The following is a 25565-nucleotide window of genomic DNA, read 5'->3' on the forward strand; positions in this document are numbered from 1 at the left end:
CTAATGGATTATGCCCAATTGAACACGAGCACAATAATGTCTAAGCAGCCACTGCAGCCTGTGTCTATTTCAATCATTTATACATTTGTAAACCAAGTCATTATCATAATCTGTTTACCAAAATAGCATACTAATTTAAAGGACACAAAGTGATTACTTTCTTGCTTCCAGAGACACCCATAGAGGTTATTTACAACCCAAGACAAGAAAAAGCTCAAGGCTGTTACACAATTGCAGAGAGGTGTCCCCTTAACAAATAGCCAGGAAACTTTCTCCAGACTGGGGAATAGTCTAGGTGATCCATTGTCAGGGAAGGAGAAGATGAGCTTTACTGCAGGGCAGCTCTGTGCCAGAACCTCCGCTAAGACTTTGCACAGATTATCTTCTTTCAACTATAAGGGCTACGGGTTGTAAATTCTGTGAGACCAAAAATGGGGACTTGAAGCTATGATTTCATCCCCGAATGAGAGACCACCAAGATTTCTATTAGTTTGATCATGCATGGGCTACTATGAAGAAAACAAAAGACACTTGGTAAGTGTTACAGGGTATCTGAATATGTTGCTCCAAAACACACCATTTTGGCATAAGGACTATTTTGAGCTGAAGGCAACTGAAAAATGGCAGATGGAGAAGGAGCTCTCTGTTCTTCCCTTCTCTGGCTAAGTGCAGGGCATAGAGTTCCTCTTAGGAAGATGTCTCCTTTCCTCTCTCAAACCAGTAAAAAAATGACCCTCATCACGAGAGACACAGAGAGCACTGAGATTAGTCAGCCTACAAAACAGACCGTACAAAATAAACCTTATCTTCCACTAGTTTCTGCCATATATTTACCGTCCTACAATTTGCCACCCCAAAGCCCCAACCCCCTTTTCCTCGTCCAATCACTGCTCCACAATTCATTGCCCTTTGCTAAAATGGTATCTAAGTTTCTGAGTCTAACCACTTCTTTAGGTTTCTCTTTTCTGTAGAACCCCTGTATGTGGAAAATTTTAAATATTAACATCAATAAAATTTGTGAACATGTTCTGTTCATCTGTCTTTTGCCAGTTGAATTCACAGGCCATAGATAAAGAACACAAGAGGGTAGAGGAACAGTAATCCGCCCCCACACTGTGTATATGTTTCCAAGATAGGAATAGGGTTGTACTTAAATATTTTTGTTAATGCGCATAAGCTGGGTAAAGTTAACATTTGCTTACTTTAGATGCTGCTCCTCCATTAATAATGGACTTGACGAAGATTCCCAAATCTGCATGGTTCTCTTTGGACCGGTTACCTTTGACACTGACACCAAGACCCGCTGATCCTGAATCATTAAGTGGAACTTCAAACGTCAGAAATTCCCTGGTGCCATCAGGTGTGAGAACAATATCCTCATCTTCTGCTTTCTAGTAGGAAACAAAATTGCACAGCACGTTATATTCCAATGTTCCTTTCTCATAGCTATTTTTAAAAACTGCTAATGAGCAGCCTGTAATCCTCACACACAGTATTTCCACCAAAGTTCCGTGACAAGATCCATGATAACTGCATCTGCACCCCCTCCAGATGATTCCTGGAACCAGCTGTTAATATTTTCATGTGGCACTTGTTTCAATATTGAGACAAACTCAAACCAGATTCTGAGAAAAGTAGGGAAAAATACAGCTGAAGACTGAAGACATGTAGACTCCTAGAATTTGGGATCTTTTTTTTTTTTTTTGTCTGTTTATATATCCTAAACCACAAAAGTAAAACAGTTAACAGCAGGAATCAAAATAAATAAATACAACTCATTTGTCTTTTTATTCACCAGGAATTTCTGATGTTATTAACAGTTTAATGTTCACTAATGGTATATCATTTTATTCGCAAATAATAAGTTGTGATGGTACAAAGTCAGCAGAAAAAGGTATTCATTTTCAGAGAGCCACTAGAGAGCTTTAACCTTCAATATCCATGAGATAGAAACAACATTAGAGAAAAGCTTTCCACAATACCGTACCATACATAATACAGCTGGGGGATAATATCCAAGCAATCCAGCTTAATTAATTAGTTGCATATGCAAGCTTTGATTTCATAACTGTAGTCATCACTGAATAAGAAGGCTGTTTCAGAACACAACACATTGAAGACACACCGACTCCTGCCCATTTCCCTAAAGCAGCAAGAAGAAACGAAAGCTGAGAGTATAACCTGATGAGCCGCAGACAGACAGCATGTTCAGTCATCAAAATACTTGTACACACCAGGGACGGAGCAGTCTGTCTTCTGACTTCTCCCAAGTAATCCCACCCATGACCAAGACTTTAACCTCTTATATCTCTACACTGCTCATCTTCAAAGCGGTAACGACAGAATTCTTTTTCAAAGTTACTATTTCCAACCACATAACAGCTATGTGGCACAGAGCCGTCAAATCACAACGAAATGCCTCAGCTAGTCCTAAAACACATTCTTGCTCTTCTTTTTCTAATTTTGAAATATTTCTCCACCATGCACCTAGTCACTCAAACTGGAATGATCAAATTATAATTGAAAACTGGTTAAACATCTAATGGTACGTAATTAGGCTAGACTATCTAATGAATCCTTTAAAGTGTGCTTTTAAAAATGGCTCAGTCACACATGTGAAAGTAACCTATTGCAGAGCAATGGGGGTAGACTTCAACTTTTTTTCTGGGTCCCCAAATTTTTTTTTTTAATTTTTCTAATAACAATCAAAATTAACAGTAATTTTTTTTAATTTGGAGATTTAACATCTCCACCAGATGTAATACTCTTTGTAAGTATAGCATTTATCGATAAAAGATTATTTTTTAGATTAGCATAATCCAAATGATATGTTTTTTTAAATCTCCAAATCCATAATAATGTGATTTGTAAAGTAACATTTCTAACTTACTAATATCCAGTGTTAGCATTTTATAGTAAGGCATTCTTTGTGCCATCTTTGAAAAAGACAACCTCATAGTTGCCAGGACAAGGTATGTTTCAAAAAAAATAAAATAAAATTACTAATATGTTAAAAACAGGAAAACTATAAAAAATGCAAAATAAAAACAACTTGAAAAGATATGGGCCATTGCTATGTTTACTATATACAAAGAAAATACATTTCAGTGTCAAAGTCAAAATCAAACCTAAGCCTGCTCATTATAAAATTGTTCATATTTAAACTATTTCCAGAGAATAATCAAATAAAACCAATGTATTGGGGAGAAAAAATATATCAAATACTCATATCAAAATATTGATGTCATAGCACATATTTACCATGTTAATACTATTCTTACTAATACTAATACTATATATCTATTTTGCTTTATAAACTTTGTATTCAGATGGTTCAAAACAACTAAAAAGTACTAAGAAATTACTTTGTGTGAATTCATACAACTATCTCAATATAAAATCTGTTATAAAAACAATGTATAAATAAATGTTGATGTCTGAAATACAAAATAGTATCAAAACACACCATAGCCTCCTTCAGAATTACTTCAAATTCAGAAGTATTTAAAGGCAAAACATACTTTCTGAATCAGAACCAGTATTTATATTCCTGGAAAAGTTGCATTTAAAAAGACCTAAAAACCAAAGATAGTCCTTAGCTGGGCACATTTAGGTCTGATCATTGAGTACATCTGTTTGCCTCAAATCTGGAAGGTTCTTAATTGTCATTTACTGATTTAGATCTTCAGTTTGGCTTTTTAATGTTTACTGATTTTTACATTTCCATAATGTTTTACTAAGGCTTAAAATTCTCATTTATTTTTCTACTTGAAAAATCAAGATAAGGAGCTGACTGAATATATGAAGAAAAATTTTAATCAAGGTGGAATCATTTCCTGACATGCCCTACTCTGAACCTGTCTTAAAGGAGACTATTTTCTCCACGGGAAAGTTTCATTTATTATGAAAACTGCAGGATGGGAATAATATTCTTTTTCAGCTTTCTTATCAAGTGTTAAGTCATTATTATCATTAAAACATTTAAGTGAGAGATTGTACTTTCCTTTGATATTTCATTATTAATCCATTTGGCTCTTGACATAAGACTGAAATTAATGCCAGCGTTTAGAACTTAATTTTCTGGCAGCAAAATGTTTTAAAAAAATTTTGCTCTTCAAAAACCATTTTAAATGCCACTATATTATAGAGAACTTTTTTTAACGAAGTTTTCTAATATGGAGATCTCTTCATTCTGATACAAAGGAGAAACTAATTTTCTATCACCTTGATTGTTTCCATCCGGATTCAACTGTTTCTTGAGTCAAATTCTTTCAACAAAACACAATAAATGTGTTTCCTTTAATTTGCCTCTCAAGCCATTTGTACGTGACCATGTCACTCAAGCTCATACGTCCCTCACGTACACACGTATGAACACCCCGAGTGTTATTTTGCATTAATGCAACCTATCATTTTTTCCTTTACCTAGTACTCAAACTGGCATTATGGCTTAGCATATTAGAAGTAAGAAGCCTGCTGGATGGGCACTATGAAAGCTATTTGCTTTCCCACTATCCTCAGAATAGCAGAAATACTTTTATCTGAAGGGAGATAGAAAAATAGCCACAAGTGTGCAGCACCAAGACCCAGACAGGTTCCCTTCTTCCCCAGAAAATAGTCCCAATAGCTGCGGAAACAGCTGGCTCACAGGTCCCTTTGATCCTGGTTAATCTGAAAAAATGGGTAGATCTATAAGAGAAGAAATAAAAGTTGATTATCTTTAAGTAGTTCAAAAATAATCATGAGCAGAGTCATCTCTGGGCTTCAGTATATTAAGATATTAGTAAGAGAGCACAAAATATTATGAAAAGGGGCAAAAGAAATAGGATATATATGCATGTCATATGGGACCATAAAATTACAGATGTGAGTCCAATAGCTGATTGCAGGCTCTGAAATAAATGACTCAACAAACATTCTACCATTTGTGAAATAAAAGGAGATAAATATAAATATATAAAATCTGCCTTCAATGCCTGCTAATATATTGGTCATTGGCCCCAGTTCCTGATACAGAGCTCCAAAAACCCTTGTAATTCCTGGTAAGAGTGTTTGACACAGGACTCCTAAATCCCATGGGATTTTCTGGATGTTAGGGATATCTTTTCTAATGAGGTGACACTTGGTGGGTTCCTTGGTGGCTCCTGAATGGACTCTTATCACCAGAAGCCATGATTAGAGGTTTGGAACTTTAGTCCAAGCCCATTCTCCAAAGAGGGAGAGGGGCTGAAAATGGAGTTAATAATTGATGAGGCATCCATAAAAATCCCAAACGTATGGGGTTTGGAGAGCTTCCAGGGTGATAAACACATCCATGTACCAGAACGGGGGCACACCCCAACTCCAAAGGAATAGTAGCTCTTGAGCTTGAGGACTTCCAGACTTCACCCTGTATATCTCTTCATTTGGCTTTCCATGTGTGCCCTTTAAAATATTCTGAGTGGGAGCCAGTCTTGTGGGCTGAGTCCTTAACTTGTGAGGTCTAACACTAATTCCAGAGGGTATCAGAAGTACATGGTGTGGAAAACTCACACATTGAGTGTGAGCAGAACGGCAAGGTGTTTTGCTGCTCATTTTTCCACTATAATTAATTGACTTCTCACTCCCTTTTCCATGGAGTTAGTATCATTATTACACAAAACTGATGAAGTACAAACAAAAAGATGAACACTGCCACATCAAATAAGAGAGATGTGAACAAGGAATACATTAAAGAAAGATAAGTGAGGGGCGCCTGGGTGGCGCAGTCGGTTAAGCGTCCGACTTCAGCCAGGTCACGATCTCGCGGTCCGGGAGTTCGAGCCCCGCGTCAGGCTCTGGGCTGATGGCTCAGAGCCTGGAGCCTGTTTCCGATTCTGTGTCTCCCTCTCTCTCTGCCCCTCCCACGTTCATGCTCTGTCTCTCTCTGTCCCAAAAATAAAAATAAACGTTGAAAAATTAAAAAAAAAAAAAAAAAAAAAAGATAAGTGGACCAAAATAATCACCATCATCATCATCATCGTCTACTTGCAACAAAGCTTATCAAACTGCTGAAAAAAATTTGTTTTAAGTAATGAATCTAAGAATGCAGAACGTATGGTGAAATGGGCACTTTCTTGCACTACTGGTGAAATATAAAAAGGTACAGACATTTATAGAAATCAATTTGACAATGCTTATCAAAAGCCTCTACATTTTGTTTATCATTTAACCCAGAAATAGTACTTTAGTAATATGTCCTAAAAAAACTACCAGAGGTCAGGAACAAAGATTTAACTGTTCAGATGTCCACTGCTTTAATAGGACAGCTAAAAATTAAAAACAACCTTTACATATGATATTAAGTAGATTAACACTATTCAGCTATTAACGTGTCTTTAGAAAGTGTCCCATTTCAGGGAAGAAAAAAACATTTATGACTAAGAAATTGGGTTTTATCCTGTGAGCTTTCTTAACTTCTAACACTTCACCCAGTATAAGCCTTGATATCCTATTTTAATAAATTCTTTAATGTCTGTCTTCTCAGTAAAAGCATTAGGAGGAATATATCACTGTGTCCTTCTGCTTAGGACATAACATTCATTACCTACATGATATGTGCCAAGGACATGATATATATTAGCTACATCAGTAAAGAAGAAAATCATTTTAAAAAGTACACATCAAAATGGTGGCACTGAAGTCACATAATTGCAGGTGATTTTTCCCCTCTACGCTGACTGAATTTCATACTATCCACTATACACTACTTTTTGTACTATAAAAATCCCACTATGTCCCATTTCTTTAATTTCTCTTGCTCTTCAAAACCCAGTGTGGGAAGGAAAGGATAGGAGGATGGTTATACATGTTGGGCAGGAGCTGGTGCCCAGAGGGGAAATCTTATGGTAGCTCTCACAAAACCATTATGCAGTAATGCAGAACATCATACTCTCAAGCTAATAAAAGGCTTACAAAAGATTACATTTATTCAATACAAACAGCTTAAATAATATGCAGTTATCACACATAGGAAGAACGAGTTCTTGTTTTTAATATAAAGAGGAGGATTTTTTTTTAAAAGAGAAGTTATCTTGGTTTCATTTAGTTATTGCACAAAAGAATAGCTCTCCAAAGTTTCTTTAAGTTATACATTTCAATTTATCCCATATGTGTGATGAATGTTTATACACAGTATCTGTGCTGATATGTTAAGGTTAATTATTCTCATTAGCAAAGTCAAAATGTCACATCTGGCCTTACTGTACTCTATTCCAAATCAAATGGTAGACGTAAAATAAGTAAAATCTAAAGAATTGATTTGCTTGATTATATAAATACTGATAACAAAATGTTTGTTTTTTTTTTCAGGGGAAATTAGAAAGTATTTTGTTTTTTTTTTCTTTGTTTGTTTTTAATATATGAAATTTATTGTCAAATTGGTTTCCATACAACACCCAGTGCTCATCCCAAAAGGTGCCCTCCTCAATACCCTAACAAAATGTTTTTATAGTTATTAATCTATAATGTCAAGTCATAAAAATCCTTATCAAATGAAAAAATTCCACACAAATCCAAATTGAGGCACATTCTCAAAGTAACTTGTTCTTCAAAACTGAAAAGATAAACTGAAGAAGTGTTCCACATTAAGGAAGACAAAAGAGACATGACAACTAAATTCCACACATGGTCCTGAATTGGAAACCAGAGCAGAATTTGATTCATATGAATTCATTCATTCATTCATTCATTCATCTCTTCTTGCAATAGAGAACATTAATTGGGGCAGGTGGTACTACAATACTGTCAAATCAATGTTAGTTTCATGATTTTGGTAACTCTAATGTGGTTACATAAGAAAATGTCCTTGTTATTAGGATAGACACAGTGAAATATTTACAGATAAAGGGGAATTACATCTACAACTTATTCTCAGTTCAGAAAAAAATATATATATAGTGGGAAGAAAAGGAGAAAAAAGTAGACAGAAGGGGAGTGGAGGATGAAAGATAATTATGTATCAAATGTGGTTAAATAAGGGGCGCCTGGGTGGCGCAGTCGGTTAAGCGTCCGACTTCAGCCAGGTCACGATCTCGTGGTCCGTGAGTTCGAGCCCCGCGTCGGGCTCTGGGCTGATGGCTCAGAGCCTGGAACCTGCTTCCGATTCTGTGTCTCCCTCTCTCTCTGCCCCTCCCCTGTTCAAGCTCTGTCTCTCTCTGTCCCGAAAATAAATAAACGTTGAAAAAAAAAAATTAAAAAAAAAATGTGGTTAAATAATAACAATTGGGGAATGTGGTGAAGGGTATACTGGAAGTCTATTTTTGAAAGTCTAACATTTCAGAATAAAAATTATATGTAATAACTAATCCAGAATAGTTTTGCTATACCTAAAACACTTTTCATTTTAAAATAGATATTTCTACCAATATAAAAAAATAACCTAAGAGTTCAACAGCAAAGAAATCATATAATAAATTTAAAAAATATTAATTTTATTACTATCCACAAAGGAGGATAATAAAAAAATAACTAAGATAGATTTCTCAGGGAAAGCACACCAAACACTAAGGAACCCCCATCTTACTGTAGTAATAGTAAGCAATTTCAAATGAATTCCTTAAAGTTAACACAGAGATTGACTGTACAAAATCATTATGATATTTGTAATATCATGAAAACATTATTCTATCCCAACTTTGGAGAAACATAGTTTTAAAATAAGTTTGAATTAGGGCGCCTGGCTGACTCAGTTGGAAGAGCCCGAGACTCTTGGTCTCAGGGTCGTTAAGTTCAAGCCCCATGTTGGATAGAGAGATTACTAGAAAAAAATAAATTAAAAAAAAAAAGTTTGAGCCATTTAATTCAAGCTTTTTCCTTTGAATTATAAGTTTAAAATAAGTTTGAGCATTTAATAGTATAAGATGTTATAAAATGTTTTGTGACAATAGCAATATTTGCTGCTCAAAACCAAACAATTAAGGTCAACATATGATTAGTATATGATAGTATAATTCTCCATCAAAAAACTCAGAAAAGAAAGTTTTTGTATACTTTTATGTGTTCTCTAGAGTATCAAAATTAATTTACATTATAGGCCTGCAGAAGTGCTTGATGACGAGTTTAACACAATGAATTTGTATAAAAATATTGATGGAGATGTAATGAACCAAAATCCTCTCCCTCCTTATGCTTCCTCTTTGCTTTGTCTGACTTAAGTTTTTTTTTTTCTTTCCAGCTTTTTTGAGATATAATTAATATATAACATTGTGAAAGTTTATGGTGTACGATGGGTTGAGTTGATATACTGACATTGAAAAATGATTACCATATTGAAAAATCATTAGCTAACACCTCCACCCATCACATACTTATATATTCTTTTTGTGGTAAGAACAGTTATGGTCTATTCTCTTTGCAACTTTCAAGTATATAATTATTATACTACTTACTATAATCATTATTCTGTACTTTAGATCCCCAGAACTTCTTCATCTTATAAGTGGAAGCTTACACTCTTTAACCACATCTCCTGGTTCCTGCCATCACCCAGGCTCTGGTAAACATCATTCTAGTCTGTTTCTATGAGTTTGGCTGTTTTAGATTCCACCTATAAATGATATATAATATTTGCTTCTGTGACTTCTTTCTTGTACTATAATGCCCTCAAGGTCCATCTGTGCTGTTGCAAATGGCAGGATGTCCTTCTTTCTAGTGGCTGAATAACATTCCAGTGTGTGTGTGTGTGTGTGTGTGTGTGTGTGTGTGTATTACATCTTATTTTTCTATTAATCTATTGATGAACACTTAGGTTATTTCCATATCTTGGCTATTGTAAAAAAAGTTACAATGAATAGGGGAGTGCAGGGATCTCTTTGGGATCCTGATTTCAATTTCTTTGCATATATACTCAAAAGTGGGATAGCTAGATCATACAGTTCTATTTTTAATGTTATGAGAAACCTCAATACTATTTTCCATTGTAGTTGCACCAGTTTACATCCCCCATCAACAGTGCACAGGGTTCCCTTTTCCCACGTTCTCCCGACACTTGTCATTTTGCTTGTCATTTTGAAGATAGTCACTCTAACAGTTGTGAGGTTATTCTTGTGATTTTGATTTGCATTTCCCTGATGATCAATGATGCTCAGTTAAAGGCCAAACAAAATAGAAACATAGTACTTTTTTATGGATCTCTTGGTCATTTGTATGTCTTCTCTGGAAAAACTTCTACTCAGTTCCTCTGCCTATTTTTAAATCAGACTGTTTGGATTTTTTGCTATGGGGTTGTATGAGTTCTTCATGTATCTTGGATATTGACCCCTTATCAGATGGAGGATTTGCCAACATGTTCTCCCATTCTATAGGTAGTCTCATTCTGTTGATTTCCTTTGCTGTGCAGAAACTTTTTAATTTGACATAGTTGCTACTGTTTATTTTTGCTTTTGGTGTCAAATCCAAAAAATCAGCAGCAAGTCCAACTTCAAGTTGCTACCCACCCTATCTTCTCGGAGTTTCATGGTTTCATAAATCCACTTAAATCTTTAATCCATTTGTGTTGAAATTTGTGTATGGTGTAAAATGCAACTGTAGTTTCATTCTTTTGCAAGTGGGCATCAAGTTTTCTCAACACAACTATCATTTCCCCATCATATATTCTTGGGTCCCTTATCATAATTAAATTGGCCATATATAGATAGGGTTATTTCTAGGCTCTTTATGCTGTTTCATTGAGCCTGTATATCCCTTTTTATGCCAATACCTTACTGTTTTGATTACTGTAGCTTTGTAATATAGTTTGAACTCAGGCAGTTCAAACTATATTGATAGTTTACAATCAATACTTTATTGATACTTACTATCAAGTAAATAAGCTTCTCAGAGGCAGTGTAATGACTCTAATTTAGCTGTTCTCTCTTAACATTACTTTGGCTGCCAGGAGTCTTTAATAGTTCAGTGTGAATTTTAGTATTGTTTTTCCATGTCTGAGAAAAAACGTCACTGGGATTTTGATAGGGATTGCATTAAATCTGTAGATCACTTTGGGTGATCTACAATATGGACACTTTCACAATATTAATCCTTTAAATCCATGAGCACTGAGGACATTTCCATTTATTTGTGTCACCGTCAACTTCTTTGACCAATGTCTTACAGTTTTCAGTGTTCAGATTTTTCACCTCCCTGGTTAAATTTATTCCTAAGTGTTTCATTTTTTTGATGCTATTGCAAATGGGATTGTTCTCTTAATTTCTTCTACGGTTTTCTCATTTTACAGTGGGGTCATTATAGTAGCATTTACTTGATCTACTATAACCATTAGTTAAATGAACCTATTAATGATGATGCTTATTATCTAGCTCATTAAATCTCTAAATCAAGACTAAATCTTCTGAAGGTAGCCTATCAAGATGCCTCCTGATCTTCAGGGAGGTTCTCAAAGACTCCCCAATGTTTCCCTGCAGTTTCCATAGAGAGAACCCATTAACTCTTTTGGAATGCATTTTGAATTCATGACATTAGGCATGGACTATATCTTATCTTTAATGTCTAGTATCATCTCTAAACCATATTATTCTAAAGTCCTACTCTTATCTAATAGCCTTGAATCTGTTTAACATAAAATTATATTTTGGGGGTACCAGGGTGGCTCAGTCAGTTAAGCGTCTGACTTAGGCTCAGGTCATGATCTCAGAGTTCATGAGTTAGAGCCCTGTATTGGGCTCTGTGCTGACAGCTCAGAGTCTGGAGCCTGCTTCAGATTCTGTGTCTCCCTCTGTCTCTGCCCCTCCCCCACTTGCACTCTCTCTCAAAAATAAACATTAAAAAAATTATATTTTGACATGGATCTTACTCAAGAGTTCTTGGGAGCTCAGTAAGCAAGTTTGCATTAGTCCTATTTGAAGCCAATGAAGAAACTGACACTTTGGTAAGTTAAGGCCTTCTAGCCAGCAGGTAAATCCAATAACTCATTGTGATGTTAATTTTATATGTCAGCTTATAGGGTGTTTTTGAATGAGATTCATATTTAAATTAGATAAAACACAAGCCTCCACAATGTGGGTGGAGCCCATTCAATCAGTTAAAGGTCAACCAAAACTCAACAGGCCTTCCTGAGCCAAGAGATTGTCCAGGAGACTGACATCAGAAGTCATCTGCACCAGTGGCTCTCCAGGGTCTGCAATCCGCTGACTGAAATACTGCAGATTTGGACTTGGTGGCCCTGACAATCACACTAGATAATCCGTTATGCTAAAATCTCTTCCTAAACACAGACGTATCCTATTAGTTCCATTTCTCTGGAGAACCACCGTGACTTAGTACACCCAAGTACTGTCTTGTCCAACCAGGACATCCACATAAGAGTGCTTTCTATCAAGTAAATAAACTTCTCAGAGACAAAGGAGTATGTTCAGGGCACAGAGCAAGTGACACTGAGCCTCTGTTAAATATTTTGGCATTTTGTTCAATCCTGAATGGGTAACTTGAAGCTAAAGTTTCTAATCTTCAAAAAGGACTTCAACTATTTCCATTTTGACCTCAATCTGTACTTTCTAATAGATTAAGTTCTTGTTTTCAGCTTATCTCTTAACTGAGGCAAAAGACACAGTGGGCAAATCATGTCCTCATGGGAACCAAAACTAGCCCCTCAGGCAATAAGGACTCCCCTGAGCCAGCAAGACCCAAGTGTGACTGACCCCAAGACAATGATCAACTCGACATTCACTGCCCACCTGTATGTGTTAGAGACAGTTAGTTAGGTTCTAACAGAAGACCTGGAGGCCAAGAAAAAGGAAGTCAAGGCCAGCTACTGAGAAAGTCAGTTGCCTGTCCTGGCAACAATCCAAAACAAAACCACAAGAAGCTGGATCAAACCAGATAGGCCCAAGATGGCTGACAAAGTAGGCCAGAAACCCCTGACCAAATAAGGAAGAAAAGGCTCAAAACCTGCTGAGAAATCCCCACCCCAAGTAGTGAATATTCCACACCTTCAATATAAGATAGAAACCCAACCCCCAGGGCACTCTCACATCTTGAGAGGATGCTTTCACTTTTTTTAGATTTTTTTTTTCAAGTTAATTTATTTGAGAGACAGAGAGAAAAAGAGCCCAAGTGGGGGGAGGAACAGAGAGAGAGGGCGAGACAGAGAAACCTAAGCAGGCTCCACACTGTAACCACAGAGCCTGATGCAGGGCTCAGACTCACAAACCAGGAGATAATGACCTGAGTCAAAACCAAGAGTTGGATGCTTAACCGACTGAGCCACCCAGGCAGCCCAGAGTATACTCTCACTTTAATAAACATTCCTGCTTATGTCTCTCGTATGCTCTATTGTTTCTGTCCTGGAATTCTTTCTCATAACAAGACCAAGAGCCTTTGGTGCCATCTTTGGGACAGGCTGGGTTGAGGCCTCAGGGACTGTGGTCTCTCCAGTTCACCCAGCAACACTTGTACCCACCGACCTTTGCTCCACATTTTCCTTATATAAACCTAGAAGTATATTCAGCACTTTGGAGACAATCTTTGAGATATTAGCCTACTGTCTTCCTGGTGTTGGCCTCACTGAAATAAATCCCTCTCTTGTTTCACCTCCAGCCATCTCTCTGCCTCTGGATTTTGTCAGGAGCAAGCGTCTGAACCTGGTGTATTTGGGACCCAAGAGCTACATGTTCTTGTACCATTGCACCCTGGCTACAATCTGCTGGTCTCATTAATTAAGATGATATTTAGAAGACAATCTGCTGCTCTCATTAATTAAGATGATATTTAGAAGACGTACAGAAAACTTATATCTCATCAATTCAAGAGGTCTAGTAGTCACTGAACTCACTCAACATACCTTAATGACATATTTTCAATTTCTCAGACTAAATCAGTTATGGGTTATTGTAATAATCAACGAACAAACGATTAATTGAGTTTTAGGACCTATCTATTCTCGAGGTGCGTACAATTACATAAAAGTTTAAATAACAAATATCAGAGAATTTCAAGACTTGAATGAATTTAATGACTTGCCCTCAAAAGGTGCAAAGAGAAGCAGAGGCCCAGGAAGTCAATTTTTTTTAAGTTATAAATGTAACATGAAGCCTTTAAAAACCCAAAATGGTATTATATTATATACATAGTAAGAGCAGGAACAAAGGCACAGATGTGAGAGGACACATTAAAAACAAAACAAATAAACAACAACAACAAAACACCAAGAAACGGAAAAGAAAATATTTAGAAAAAAAACTGGGATTTCTGACTCAGTTCACAAAACCCTCATTAGAAAAAATTTCCATTGTAATCAGAAATCAGACCCACATACATATGCATATAACTTCTTTTGTTAGTGATTGGATTGTCATTTGCTGGGCAAATTTTCTCCTGAACACACAAGGCTAGTGGGTGAGAAGTGGAATGAAATGGACCTTGGAATTCTCAGTGGAATACTCCATTGAAAGCCCATGTCACTTCTTCCCTTTAGTGATTGAAAAGGTCAAGACTAATCATCAATTTCCCCACCAGGACTGCCTAAATGTTTTCAGAGAATATGTCTATCTTTACAGCTTACAGCAAGATTTTGTCTCACACTGTCCTAGACCTTAACAGGTGGTGATTATGGGCAATGCCCCCAACTCCCCCCTGCCCCAACACACTAGAAAATCCGCATATAACTTTTGATTCCCCAAAAACTTCACCAATAGCTTACTGATGACCAGAAGCCTTACCGATAACAGAAACGGTCGATTAACACCTATTCTGTGATATGTATTATACACCGTATTCTTACAATAAAGTAAACTAGAGAAAAGAAAATACTATTAAATAAATCATAAGGAAGAAAAAATACGTTTACAGTACTGCACCATATTTATAAAAAAAAAAAATCCACATATACATGGACCCACATCGTTCAAACCCTCATTCAAGGGTTAACTGAACTTTATGTGTGAAATCATTCTGTTTTGCTAAAAGCTCTGTAAGAAGATTCTAACAATAAAGGGGTGGTTATTTACCGACGGTCACATTGCAAAATATTTCCCCTGTTTGGCATTTACCTTTTCACTATTTCATGGTATGGTTACTGCTATACAAAAGTTACACACACGCACACACGTGCGCACACACACACACACACACACAAACACACAAATAAATCTATTTATCTAATGACATTTTGGTTTTCCCCTGCTTGGACAAACATTCAGTACCCAAAGTTAACAGAGATTTTTCACATATTTTTAATTTATATTCTTGTTTACATATTTTTAAATGATTTTTAATATTGTTTAAGGTTTAATTTCATAACCAACTGGGATTTACTTTGGTGTATGGTGAGAAAAAAAATGTAACTTTTTAAAGTGAATAGCCAATTTTTTAAAACATGAAATAAACCATAGTTTACCACTATTTTGAAATACCACCTTTAACATATACATCAGGTCTGTTTCTACTTTGCTAATGTGTTCAAATGTTCTCTTTGTCTATTCCTGTAACAAATATCATGCTATCTTAAGAATTTTAGCTCTACAGTACATTTTGCCGTCATTATTGCCTATGAAATAGTACAGATCACACTTGTGCCCAGTTGAAATTCTTTAAAATCAATCTGTCCAATTTCCCCTACCCTTTCCACCTACTCCCACCATATTCATACACAAATACCATTGTGATTTTGATTAGTTATCACTGACCAACTGATTGTATGAATAAAAAACTATGACTATAAATTTTCTATCACTCATATTTCTGAATGTGTAATATTTTCAAGGTTGTTTACTGATTTTCCTCCGAGGTCTGACTTGTTAACCATGATTGTGATTATAGAATATTTTAAAATAACATTTTGTTTATTAGATTCAAAGTTATCTGTTTATGAGTATGTAAAGAGAAACCAAACCTGTTAACTATGTTATTCAAATTCTTCACACTCTTATTTTTTTTTTCTACCTAATATGACAGTTTTGAAAAATACACACTAGCATCATCCACTGGAGGTATGGTTTTGTTAAATTTTCTTTGTACTTAGAAGAATTTGGGAATGACACGCTTTTATGCCATGTTGTTTGATGTATAAAGCATCATGACTGTTAGAATTTCTACTGGATGTTATGTGTCAATATAAAACATCCTATCTTTTTACCCCATGCCGTGCAACCACACTAAAAACCATACTTTCAGAGACTGAAAAGGCTGATATGGCAATCCCTACTTTCATTACATTAGCATTGCCTGCTAGAACTCAACTTACTCCTTTATTTCCAGGTCGTATTAAGATTTGTCTCTTTAACAGAATAGAACTAGGTTTGCATTTTAATCTAAGTTGTGAGTGGTTACTTTTATTAAAAGAAATTACCTGTTATAATATGCTACATTAACTTATAAGTAAAATACTTGTAATGGCTATAAGTTTATATGACAACTAATATGTTTAGCCTAATTACAGATGTATCACTTTATTTTTTCTGTTTATGATACTTTTATTGTGCTTTCAGCCCTCCCTATTTTTTCTGTGCCTGAATCAAGTCTTCTTTTTTATTTATGTTTTTACTTTGTAGCCACTGAAAATATAACATGTCACAACTCATGAAGACTTTTATATGTATGTCAAACTACTACACTTACCAAATTTTGGTCCCTCTTATTGTGAAGGTGAACAGCAAACTATTCTAATGTCTCTCTCTGTTCTAACCCTGTTTACCCAAAGGAAATCATGAAACATTATCCATCTAGGGTATTAACAATAAGTCACCTTAAGATGAGACCAGTTGGGAATTTAATGAATCTATGTAGTATCTATTGTGAGTGAGGAAGAGGGAGGACAAGTAACTTCATATTTAATTAGTCAGAAGTTAGTTCCATTTATCTCTTCAACATCTCTGCATCCTGCAAAAGACAAAGCTCTTACCGTTTCTTTTGGAATCTGCATCTGGCTTGGCTCTGCATTCTAGAAGAATTGAAGAAAAATATAAATACAGACTGACCGAAGCCATCTTCAACACACAGGGACACAAAGCTTGACTCTACAGGAAATTTTGCTGGTTCTTAAATTCCACAAAATATAAGGCGGGTGATTATATTATGGCTGATGTATTACTGTCTTCCAAACTTTCACTGATGTGATTATATTATCTTATATGTATGTGTGTGTGTATGTGTGTGTGTGTGTGTGTGTGCATGTGATACAGTTATATTGTCTTGTGTGTGTGTGCATGTGTGTTAAGACATTTTCCTAGATGTAAATTCTGACTCCCTCACTCACAGTATATCATGAATTTATTATTTGGAAGAAAACAAATCTCACCAGACTGCCTCTCTATTCGTGGCACTGTTTCTAATTCTGTTTTTTGCATTTCCCAACTACGTCAAAGTTATGAGGTATATTTTAATTTGATAGCTAGACCAGATAATAACAGTCTGAACCACAATTATTATATGATAAATACTACACCGGTTACAAATGTGATGTGTTTCATATATTATAGAGTTGCTTTAATTAGATAGATATTTAAAAGGTTGATTTATTTTTAATAAAAAGGCACATATTGATAAAAGTATTTTGTTTTAGACACAGAATTTAAACACAGACACCCCAAACAGAGGAAAAGAGTTTTGTTAATTGGATTCAAAGATCATTTTAAATGCAATCCCCCACTTTAAGTTTTTCAGAATTATATTCTTTGAAATCTTAAAAAGCAGCTGCAACATGAATAATAGACTGACGGCCTACTGGCTCACTCCTTAATGAAAAGCTCACAAGCAATAAATTAAATAACCAAGAGAAAAAAAAAATAAGCAGCAGAAGGGGAAAACAGAAGCCTGGAAGATCAAAATTGGACAAGAAGAACCTGAATAACCTTAAGCTGGCTGCCTGTTGGCACTAAGTCTGAGAAGGGCCCGCTGAAGAGTGGTGTTTGAGCTTTGGCAATCTGATGATGCTAACTATTACACAGGCTAAGATGTACCGAGGAAGAATTAAAGCTTCAGCAAATCACAGCTAAAGCCTAGTATTTTTTTTTTAAGTGCTCATTTACAATTTAATAGAGACATCTCCAGATTTAGGATCAGGTGGCATTTTAAGCACAAAATTGGATAACAGTGGGGGGAAAATGGAAAACTGAATTTAAATTCAGAAATAATACATTCAACATTTTAAAATAGAAATAAAGACATTTTTATAATTTTCAAAATCTACTTAAAACACAAGTGTTCAGTTTTCAGCCCTATCACAATCTGAAATTCCATGAAATCACAGTAAATTTGGGTAACCTGGGGATGTAGTATTCCTACACTGAAATATATCTGGCTTATGATAAAAAGAAAATTTTAATAACCACGACACATCCATACTTGAAATATTAGCATAAGAGACTTAAGGCTCTTATGCCATAAGAGACAGGGCAAATTTGGGAACTGGGCCCCCTTAAACCTTGACACTCCAGTAGATACAGATTAATTGTTGCAGACAGCCTAAGAACTAACTGAAAGAGATGTCAAATGTTCTAATATGGCCCAACTCAAATCTGTTTTGAAATATTTAAAATACCACTTGTCCCAGAAATAAAACAATTTTCTTACCACATCAAAAGATAAAAGTGATTCCTCCAATTATGTTGTTTTTACACAATAAATGAAACCTGGCACTTTTTGCAGAAAAACATTCAAACTATGTCAGTTTAGTATACATATTTCATTCACACCAATACTATGTAAATACCTCTTGAATTTAGACATATTGATACACATATAAAAAATGAAATAAATAGCAAACAAATGCCTTTTTGTTTCTGTGTCATTCCAAATAAGGTCTATATTAGTAATTGATGGCCATGGGACTCAGTGCCACTCAGGACTCCTTACTTTCAACAATAATACTTTAAGGTACTCTTTTCATACAATGGTAAGCAAGAAGCTTTATTTGGTTTAGCTAAATGCATTATGAAATCTGAAATATGAAAATTTGTCATATGTAGTGGAGAAGATGGCACGTTTTCAACACCAGCCTTTGAAGTGACAGTTATGAAATAATCAACATCTCTGTATTCAATCAGTCCATCTGAAAGCTTTCAGTAATAAACATGTGCTGTCCTAGAAAATATCCATGTAATTTGATTTTTAAAGACCCCTACATTCAAAATTGTGAATATCTATTTCCAAAACTAAAAAGAATATAAGAAAAAAATGCTTATATTCAGTTAAGGCTGAAAGATATATAAAACATATACACTACTTGGAAAATGTCTTAGTAAACATGGGCCATCAGGTGGCTAGCCCAGATCCCTGGCTCATGTTCATCAGAAATCATTCATCTGCTCTAAATTTACACACCAGTTCCCTTGGGTGGAAGGCATCTTCTTGGCGAAAGACCAGAAGGCTCACGGTCCCTTCCATCTTGGTGCTTCTCAACAGGGAAACAACTTCCTCTTGGGATTTGCCTGCTAAATCGACTCCATTTACCTAAAACAAATAAAAAGTTTTCAGCTGCAATCCTATGCAAACGTAAGACAGAAGAAAAGACACACATCGTAGAACCAATCATGTCTACGATGGAGCACAATTCATTTCTTGGTAAATTCTTCCATGATCTGCTAGCCACCAGGCTGTTGTGGTTAACAAAGAAATATAGACTAGGTATCTAGAAGTGAGCCAGGAAGCAGTAAATCTTTTAGTGCTCTTTAATAAACCAAAAGCCACAGCTACCAGAGCACTAACAAGTAACAAGCAATAAACAAGCACTATATCCAAATTATCATGTTAACACAAAACTTACTGGCTTTGAACTGAGATATCTTGATGGCCTTGTGTATCATAGATTTTCTTATAAGAAAATAACAAGGTTATAGGGGATAGTAAAACCACACTAAAATTTTTTGGTATAACTTTCAATGAAATTTTACTGAAAACTATGAAGATAACTTTTTATCCCTAAAAGGCAAGCATTAAGGAAGAATGCAGAATGATAATAACATTTTTGAAGGGGTAGCAATACCTCAATATTTTTCAATGGTTTAAGAGAATTCTACCAAAACAAAGAGATTTAAAATAGCCAATTCCTGAGGAATCTCATCATTTTGATCTTTAAGAAGTATAACATTACCAGATAGCAGTATACACTTAAAAGAAATAAAAGTGAAAATTTCTTTTAAAAACTATTCAGTATTCACTTTAGACAAAAATAAAATTTTGTCAAAGGCAACAAAGTATATTATTTAAATTGTAATATCAAAATATCCTTGTAGTTAAAATATGTTTTGGAATCTTTCCCTCTCCACAAACACAATCTACCACCACTCAATGTATGCTAGTAAGTGAATGCGTGAAAGATTTAAGAATAATAGGTTTAAAGAAAGGAAAAATTTCCAGGTAATAAAAAAATTACTGATTTGATACTATTTTTTTTAAGATATGCGTTCCAATTTCCAGATGCTCAGAAAAACTGCTCAAAAGATTGTTGATACTGTATAGCTACAAGTACAAATCGTGGAAAGTTAGGCTTAAAATGTTTGAAAATGCAGTTTCAAAGAAAGCTGACAGCTACAGAAAATAAAACCTAACTCTAAAGAAATACAGGTTGGAGGTTCTTCCCAATGTTCAAAAATAGAAATACTGCCTTTGTGATGTGTTGAGAGTAAAGCAATTATGTGAGGAAAGAAAGCAAGCAAGAAAGCAAGAAAGCAAGCAGGAAAGGAAGGGAAGGAAGGGAAGGAAGGGAAGGAAGGGAAGGGAGGGAAGGAAGGAAGGAAGGAAGTGGGGCTGGTGCAGGACACACATTTTTGACACTCAGAGGCAAAGATGACTAGATTCAAGTCCTGTGTGAGCTTCCTACTACTTAAAAAAAAGCTACAAATGCAAATTTGGACTAATACTACTCAGTTTACGCCCTAAGGACAAGTGGTCCTTTCTGGAAACAACACTCTAAATATAATTCATACTCAGACTTTTCCTTTTATTTAGATTGTATCAGTGCCCCTTTAAAAAATGGTGTCACATGAACAATACGACCAGGAAAGAAGTAAGATTTAAGAAATCTAGGCCCAAAATGTGGACATAGAAAAATCTGAAAGGCAATCCTTTGCTCAATTACTTTTCAAGAAACCTCAGTCTGCAGAATTCGAAACTACATATGAAGTTATGAGTAAAAAAGAAAAGGCAATGCAATAAAAATGTCCTCTTAACATTAGTGTTTGAATACTAGTCAAAATTAGGAAACACAATATATGCTGCTAAGAATACAGACTATGTTCTTGGAAGAAAACACTAAGAAAAATGACTAGTAAGATTTTTTCAACCTTTCTTCCTTTTATTTCTATATATACAAATGATCACACACACAGAAATTTCTATGTATGTTTACGTATGTCTAAGATGGTCTCAAAGACCGATGAACCGAAACTCCTGAGGTACAGAAAAGGAAATTCTGAAAAACTATTTTCTTTCTGACATTTGATTTTATGTCTCAATTCATTCTCCATGCTGCCATTTCAAAATTTCCTCTCATCAAGACACACTGTTTTCATTTATTACATTTGTCTGTGTTCTGATTACAAACTAGATATCATTTCTATATTACCAGACATAAATTTAAAGCCATCTAGAAATATAACCTAACAGACACTGTACTTACATAATGACAAATGTTATCTCATAAACCAAATGTCTGAGTAACTAAAAATTTATGAGCAAATTCAATGAAAAGATATTTCTCATCAAATAACATAGAAAAAAGTAGAAGTAAAGCAGAAATTCACTGTTTCATGATGCGTACTTCTGTTAAAATATATAATTTATTTTCATATTTATGAAAATGTGACAAATGAACTGACCCTTAAAAATGGAACTTTTTAGCACTCACAGCACTTTTGACTTTTAGAAGTCACTCACCTCTATAAGTCTATCTCCTGCCTTGAGTCTGCCGTCCTGGATGGCTGCCCCCCTGGGGAGGATGTTTTTCACATAAATTGGAGCTGAGCCACCTATTGTTACATCTCGGGAAGTGATGCTGAATCCCAAACCTTCTGTACCTAAACATATAACAACAACAAAAGAAGTAAATAAAATGAGATACCTTGAATTTCACAGGTGTATGGCGCATAAAGGATGTTATTCTCTACCTAAACTTGACATTTTGTAGTGTTCACAGGGGCCTACGTTGCTTTTAATACCATAAAGATTTTAATAGCTTTTTCAAAGTAGACTAAATTATGGAAGCTTTAAATGGTTTATACTTCAAAATTCTTTAATCTAAGAAGAAATGTGAATCTAGTCCAAGATAAATGAAAGGTAATATACAAATACCACAGCTAAACGTTTTAAACTGGCCTGAATGTTTCGTGTGAAATAAATTTAACTCTCCATGTGGAAAAAAATTCTGACACAATCCACAGTACCCCCAAAATCAATCATTATTGTGCAATACTGGTATCCAGATTTAAAGGGTAGGAGATGAAACAAGGAAAGAGAAAATGATCAGGAGATGGAAAAGAAATAGGGAAAAGAGAAGTTTTACTAGATACAGATATCAGAACCTCCCAAAACTGTAATTACAACAATTTACTGACAGGACCTAGATTTGTTCACCTAAATCTCACCCTACATATTCTCGATCAATTAGTCAGTAAAATTTTTAAAATAAAATACAAAGGCAAATTATCCAGTGAAGACCCCATCTCTGATCATAGTTAGCAAGTCTACAGATCATCATATTATGTTTAAAAGTACTGAGGGGTGCCTGATGGCTCAGTCAGTTGCGTGTCTGACTTCGGCTCAGGTCATGCTCTCACGGCTCGTGAGTTCGAGCTCCACACTGGGCTCTGTGCTTACAGCTCAGAGCCTGGAGACTGCTTCAGATTCTGTGTCTCTCTCTCTGCTCCTCCCCAGCTCATGCTTTGTCTCTCTCAAAAATAAATGAACATTAAAAAAATAAAATGAAATGAAATGAAATGAAATGAAATGAAATGAAATGAAATGAAATAAAATAAAATAAAATAAAATAAAATAAAATAAAATAAAAGTACTGAAATTAACAAGGCCTTTATAAATTAGTGCAACATTCCGTAGAATTTAAATTCTAGGTTCTTCAAGCAGCTTTCTTGATAGGCACTCATAAGGGCAATGCAGTGCAGAAAAAGGGTTATAGTTACTAGAATCAACAGAAAACAAGCCAAAATGAGCCAAGAAAAAAATGTAAAGACTACAACAAATTTCTAAGGAATCACACTATTTTTATAACACTTTTAATAATGATTAATTTCTACCTGAGCTTTTTAAATGTTTTATTAATGTTTATTCATTTTTTTGAGAGCAAGCGAGCAAGCGAGTTGGGAGCAGAGAGGGAGGGAGACACAGAATCCAAAGCAGGCTCCAGGCTCTGAGCTGTCAGCACAGAGCCCGATGTGGGGCTTGAACTCATTAACTGCAAGATCATGACCTGAGCCGAAGTCAGACACTTAACCGACTAAGCCACCCAGGCGCCCCTTTAATTTTTTTTTAATGTTTATTCATTTTTTTGTTTGAGAGATAGACAGAAAACAAACAGGGGAGGGGCAGAGAGAGAGGGAGACACAGAACTCAAAGCAGGCTCCAGGCTCCAGGCTGTTAGCACAGAGCCTGATGCAGGGCTCGAACCAACAAACCGTGAGATCATGACCTGAGCCAAAGTCAGATGCGTAACCGAGCCACCCAGGCACCAAAACCAGAACTTTTTAAAGTTAGTCTGGGAGCACCCGGGTGGCTTAGTCAGTTAAGTGCCCAACTCCTGATTTTAGCTCAGGTCATGATCTCATGATTCCTGAGATGGAGCCTCACGTTGGGCTTTTCCCTGACAGTGTGGATCCTGCTTGGAATTGTCTCTCTCTCCCTGCCCCTTTCCTACTTGCACTTGCTGGCACACACTCTCTCTCTGTCTCAAAATAAATAAGGAAATATATTAAAACATTAAAAAATAAAAAGTTACTTTTTAGGATATTGGTTTCCATTTCAGTCAAAATGGTACTAGGAGAAATACTGCTCATGTGGGAAGAATAAAGAGCTACATAAAGGTGAATAATCTGCAGAAGAATACACTAACTTGGTGCAACACTCAATACGGAACCATAAGCAAGAGTATAAATCTGTAAGTAAATGATTTGAGTTAGTAACTGTGAATGAAAACGTGGCTTAAAGAAGAAACAAAGCTGAAATGAAGGGAAAAAAATTACATTCTGTTGTTATACCTGTAACAAAACCTACCCTACATGTTTTCAAGTTCTTATAAAACATTCATTTACATCAAGTCTGAAGTCACTTTAGCAATGTGCCTGGACTGTTAATTTTTGAGTCTTACGTGCTGAAGACTTGAATGGCATCTTGTCTATATGAAATTTTCCTAATTATTCTTCTGGGATGTTTCCATATGTCTCTGGCTTTCATGAAACTCTAATGACTTGCAATAACATTTATTAAGAAAGAATTCTAAATTATTCTCCTTTTGCAATATTAATTTGTATGAACTACAAAGACTGACTGTTACATGAACCTCAATACTATTAAAATATCAGCAATAACCCCTAAATCTGTAAGCTAAAAGTCCAGGCAATGACCTTTAAAAGAAAGATAAATAGATATCAATTTTCATTTAGCAAAGCCAACAAAACATTTTGCACTGACTGAAACAGATTACTGACCTTCTCCTCTGACTTTATTAAAAAGCTAATTTCTACAAAAGAGCAGGGTACTTGAGAATGGCAAAATGGCAATAAATATTAAGAAATCATAATTACGGAAGCAAGTACATAAAGGGCTATCCTATTTTGTCATGTTATATGACAGGGTTCCTAAATTATGCCAAAGAATCATTAAAATGAAGGCCTGTCTTTTTAGTAAATAGAATTGAACTCAGTTTATGAAGAACTGTCATTCAAAGCATGTCAGTTCACCTTGAACTGAGTTTAAAATTTAACACCGACACACCCTAAGTTTTTGATGGACTTCATCAAAAATGTTAAATGTAACAATCCTAATTGGTAAAAATCTTAGCAGCTGGCTACAATGAAAGCATGTTTAACTCTCATACAATCATTATTTTTAAAACATGTATTCAGCATTAATGGAAGAGAATCAGCTTTCTTCACTCTCATTTATCATAAACGTAATTTATTTTTCAAATAAAATTATTTCTAACTATTGACAGAATACACAGTTGGTTTCAGCCTTTTGTCATACATTCTCACAGTAAATTAAAATGAAGATAGAGCCATGAGGCTCTATATCATTTAGAATCCTCAAAGTCAGAAAAACATTTCAAAGAAAACCATTGTTTCCATTTTTCTAATCTTGATGATTGAGTGCAGTCTTTCTCCATTAGCTGTGTCAATGTAATCATATCTTTTTAAATGCTATTAAAATAAAACTGTTAATTTTTGTGTTCAAAGGAATGCTTCTTTTAGTGGCAAATAAAATTTCACTTTATCTAAAAGTTCATATTGTTTCATAAGTTGTTAATATACAATTGTGTGAAAAACCGTAATTAACTAAACGAATACGCCTGTCAGTGTACAAGGGCAATGGTATTTATAAACTGATATCTTTATGACAAGAGCCAAGTAAAATATTTTCCCTTTGTTGAGAGATCCCAGGCAGAATTT

The 25565-nt window shown here is 35.2% G+C and overlaps 1 protein-coding gene across 1 annotated transcript in view; it reads right to left on the minus strand.

Annotated features, from left to right (window-relative positions):
• Positions 1 to 25565, minus strand: part of PARD3 (par-3 family cell polarity regulator) — a 550937-nt gene that overhangs the window by 240744 nt on the left and 284628 nt on the right. Inside the window, exons 10-13 of the mRNA XM_047066308.1 lie at positions 21826 to 21965; positions 19273 to 19401; positions 16853 to 16891; positions 1203 to 1391 (exon numbers count right to left, since the gene is read on the minus strand). Of these exons, the coding sequence (XP_046922264.1) occupies positions 1203 to 1391; positions 16853 to 16891; positions 19273 to 19401; positions 21826 to 21965 (497 nt within the window). The remainder of the gene's footprint in view (positions 1 to 1202; positions 1392 to 16852; positions 16892 to 19272; positions 19402 to 21825; positions 21966 to 25565) is intronic.

This window comes from Lynx rufus, unplaced genomic scaffold (genome assembly GCF_022079265.1).
Source record: "Lynx rufus isolate CCGP_SWC_20201006 ecotype Redwood Valley unplaced genomic scaffold, mLynRuf1.p SCAF_7, whole genome shotgun sequence".
Lineage (NCBI taxonomy): Eukaryota > Metazoa > Chordata > Mammalia > Carnivora > Felidae > Lynx > Lynx rufus.